This window comes from Priapulus caudatus, unplaced genomic scaffold (assembly GCF_000485595.1).
Source record: "Priapulus caudatus unplaced genomic scaffold, Priapulus_caudatus-5.0.1 Scaffold266, whole genome shotgun sequence".
In the NCBI taxonomy this organism is placed as follows: Eukaryota; Metazoa; Priapulida; class Priapulimorpha; order Priapulimorphida; family Priapulidae; genus Priapulus; species Priapulus caudatus.
The window spans coordinates 63,379-67,235 of NW_014577327.1; the positions used below are offsets into that span (position 1 = coordinate 63,379).

The 3,857-nt window shown below is 50.4% G+C and overlaps 2 protein-coding genes across 2 annotated transcripts in view; one reads left to right on the forward strand and one right to left on the reverse strand.

Moving 5' to 3' along the window:
- LOC106808291 (retinitis pigmentosa 1-like 1 protein) overlaps window positions 1–3,857 on the forward strand; it is a 66,785-nt gene that overhangs the window by 55,213 nt on the left and 7,715 nt on the right. The window lies entirely within an intron of this gene.
- LOC106808302 (homeobox-containing protein 1-like) overlaps window positions 2,278–3,857 on the reverse strand; it is a 4,732-nt gene continuing 3,152 nt past the window's right edge. Inside the window, exon 2 of the mRNA XM_014810959.1 lies at window positions 2,278–3,208. Coding sequence (XP_014666445.1) covers window positions 2,817–3,208 — 392 coding nt within the window. The 3' untranslated portion in view covers window positions 2,278–2,816. The remainder of the gene's footprint in view (window positions 3,209–3,857) is intronic.

Below are 3,857 nucleotides of genomic sequence, written 5' to 3' on the forward strand. Positions count from 1 at the left end.
GTGTGACTAGATAAGACGCCGCGGCGTCGACGTATTACGTCGGCGGGAATCAGACAGACGCGCCGACGTCACGCAAAAAACACGCGAGCAGCTCGCCGCCGACACGCGCTAGCAGACGAACGAGAAGCCGCTCGTTAGTATGCACCTACACACGCACGCACGCACACACGCACGCAGGTACACGCGTGACTACCAACAGCACTAGGCGTGGGAGTAGGCTACCAGCACGGCCAACACCTGCCGCGTACACTACTACGCCAGCGGCAGAGGAGACGTGTACCAAAAACGAAGCCTGCTTAAATCGTACCTGCTTCTCCCACATTACATGCACGCACGCACGCACGCACGCATGCATCTGCGCACCCACACACGCACGCACGCACCCACGCATCCATCTGCGCACGCACTCACGCACGCACGCATCCATCTGCGCACCCACGCACGCACGCACGCACATGCGCAAGGCTGGCGAACACTCTCTATAACTGAGCAGTTGAAAGATCACGAGAAAAACCACAACGTTCAGAACGAAGCAGAGATCGTGTTGTTTGCCGTTCACGCAACAACCACTCCTCACCTAACCCCCCCCCCCACCACGCACAGCATATCCTCAGGAGCACATCGTAATCATGATCCCCCCTCCCCTCCCCTCCCCACACACATACACACCGGCTCTCGAACGCATTCACAAATTACTGCCTAGGACGGCGGCGCAGCTACTCGACACGCGACACCGGGGTTGACCTGGACACACCGCAGAGATCGAGTCACAGCGCGACAGCGTCGGGAGATCGTGTCACAGCGCGACAGCGTCGGGAGATCGTGTCACAGCGCGACAGCGTCGGGAGATCGTGTCACAGCGCGACAGCGTCGGGAGATCGTGTCACAGCGCGACAGCGTCGGGCGACGCGCGACGACAACAGCAACAGCAACAACCGATTCTCACGATCGTGCATCACAGAAACTCTAAAATTACAAAAAAAATACTAGAAACTAAACACGGCCGCCTCGAACTAACACGACGACCACACACTCGGCGAGACTAAGAACGACAACATACGCTTGTGGCGACAGCGAAACGCATTGCTGCCCGCGTTAAATAAAACACAGGAGTGAGTGAAAAAACGGGAGACAAAATTCATTGGGGGGGATAAATAGAGAACGATGCAAAGCTTGAAAACAACCAAGTTTCTTCTCAGCGAAACCGTGGACCGATACACGCACGCACGCACGCACGTACGCACGCACACACACACGCATACAAGCAACGCTGGTACGGTGTAAACGTTGCTGCTCTCTTCTCCATCGCCAGAACACAAAGAGGCACAGAATAAATTGCTCGCTAAGACCTTAGAGCGAGCTTTAGAGTTCAGGTTAAGGCCACACACAGTTACAATCCTAACCTTAAACCTAACACATTACACCTAAACCCACAGTCAACAATGTGTCGACCCTTTCTGAGCAAACGTATGTCTCGTCTACGCTCCCTCCAGAAAATTTGGGCAATCATAACAATAACACATCAAAGCAAGACTGTCGTGTCCCAGTATCTACCGCACACTCATTATAGCACTTATAATGTTAGTAGATGTGTAAAAGCTGCCATGACCTTACACGTGGGATATCCCATATATCGCAGAAACTAGCATCCGTTTGACGTTCTTTGATTGTTTTACACTCGCTCTCTCCGCGCTGCTATAAAAATCTCCTCCCTAAGCTCGCCCCTGTGATGGGAACACCCGGCCCCTAAAAATTCCAAGAGCTTTGTATATAATATTAATTACAGTATATACATATTTGTCCGATTACAACAGTAGCAATGACAATGCACACAGCATAGACACTTTGTACAAATTTCACGTTATAGTAAAGGCAAGTGCCAAGAAAAATGACATCGAACAAATTGGTGCACCTATACGACACCATATGACTTTTTTTTCTTAAAAACAAGCTGAAAAACTGTGTCCATGGCATGAACAACTATGCGAATTTGTACGCCCATATTAACACATCGACACCATTTCTCAAATTCTAATGAAATGTCACAGGCGGCGTTAAAACTAACAGATTCAGTCGAAAATACCACTTCTTTATAGGAAGAAAATAACAAAAACTTTTCTCAACTCTAAAAACAGTGTAATTGGAACGCCGCACGTTCGCACTGTGCGTGTGCACGAGAGAGAGAGAGAGAGAGAGCGAGAGAGAGAGAGAGAGAGAGAGAGAGAGAGAGAGAGAGAGAGAGAGAGAGAGAGAGAGAGAGAGAGAGAGAGAGAGAGAGAGAGAGAGAGAGAGAGAGAGAGAGAGAGAGAGAGAGCGAGAGAGAGAGAGCGAGTGAGAGAGATCTGCAGGGGCGGAGGAGCACATACGCCTTTACACCACGCCTGCATGCACGTTGGAACCCTCTTGTACTACCTGTACCTCTAGAAAGACACACACACACACACATCTTGAATATATGCCACATAGTAAGAACCAGAAGGTGGAAGAGCTAGCTGCTCCACTCATAACCCCGCTATTACGGCCTGCACGATCGAAGTCCCACCCCCTCATTCCCCCGTTCTCTATGTGCGCACGCCCCTACCGCGGTTCCACGGCACGCACACGTCGACCGGTGCGAAACCGCTCGCGCGAGAGTAAACCCTAACGGTCGCCGTGGCATCCCCCGGGGTCGCCGTGGCAACCCCCGGGGTCGCCGTGGCAACCCCCAGGTTCGCCGTAGCATCCCCCGAGGTCGCCGCGCCATGGCATCACCCGGGGTCGCCGTGGCAACCACCAGGGTCGCCGTGGCATCCCCCGGGGGTCGCCGCGCCGGGCGATCAACCGTTCTGGAACTGGCACTTGTTTGCGAGGTGGCTCTCGTACTCCTGCTTGATGTTGGGTATGTTGAGGCCGCTGATCTCCCCGTTGTCGTCGCTCGTCTCGTCGTCATTGTTGCCGACGAGCGCGAGAATCGAATGATTCACCGCCGCCAGCTCGACCGCCATGCACATCGGGTCCTGGTTGCCGCCGCCGCCGCCGCCCGCATTGCCGCCGCCTAGTGGCGTGTTTGGCGAGTGGTTGTGGGAGTGCGATTGGTCACTGAGCGTGGCGCTGCTTGGAGTGCCGCTGCGCTCAGCAGGGGGCAGCGCGGGCGACGAGTAGTAGTGCTTCGGCGGGCGTCCGCGTCGGTTCATGAGCACGTGTCCGGGCGACTCGTGCGGCGACTCTCCTGCAAGCAGCCCAGCGATCAGGTGTAATGCAGTGATTAACGGTGATTAACAGTGATTAACTGTGATTAACAGTGATTTAAACACTGAGTAATGCAGTGATTAACTGTGATTTAAACAATGAGTAATGCAGTGATTAACTGTGATTAACAGTGATTAACTGTGATTAGCAGTAATTTAAACAATGAGTAATGCAGTGATTAACTGTGATTTAAACAATGAGTAATGCAGTGATTAACAGTGATTTAAACACTGAGTAATGCAGTGATTAACAGTGATTTAAACAATGAGTAATGCAGTGATTAACTGTGATTTAAACACTAAGTAATGCAGTGATTAACTGTGATTTAAACAATGAGTAATGCAGTGACTAACTGTGATTTAAACAATGAGTAATGCAGTGATTAATAGTGATTTAAACAATGAGTAATGCAGTGATTAACAGTGATTTAAACAATGAGTAATGCAGTGATTAACAATGATTTAAACAATGAGTAATGCAGTGATTAACAATGATTTAAACAATGAGTAATGCAGTGATTAACAATGATTTAAACAATGAGTAATGCAGTAATCAGCTGGCATTACTGGCATTACTGCATTGGTTTAAAATCCAGCTGGTTAATCAACAGTAAATCACTGGCATTAACT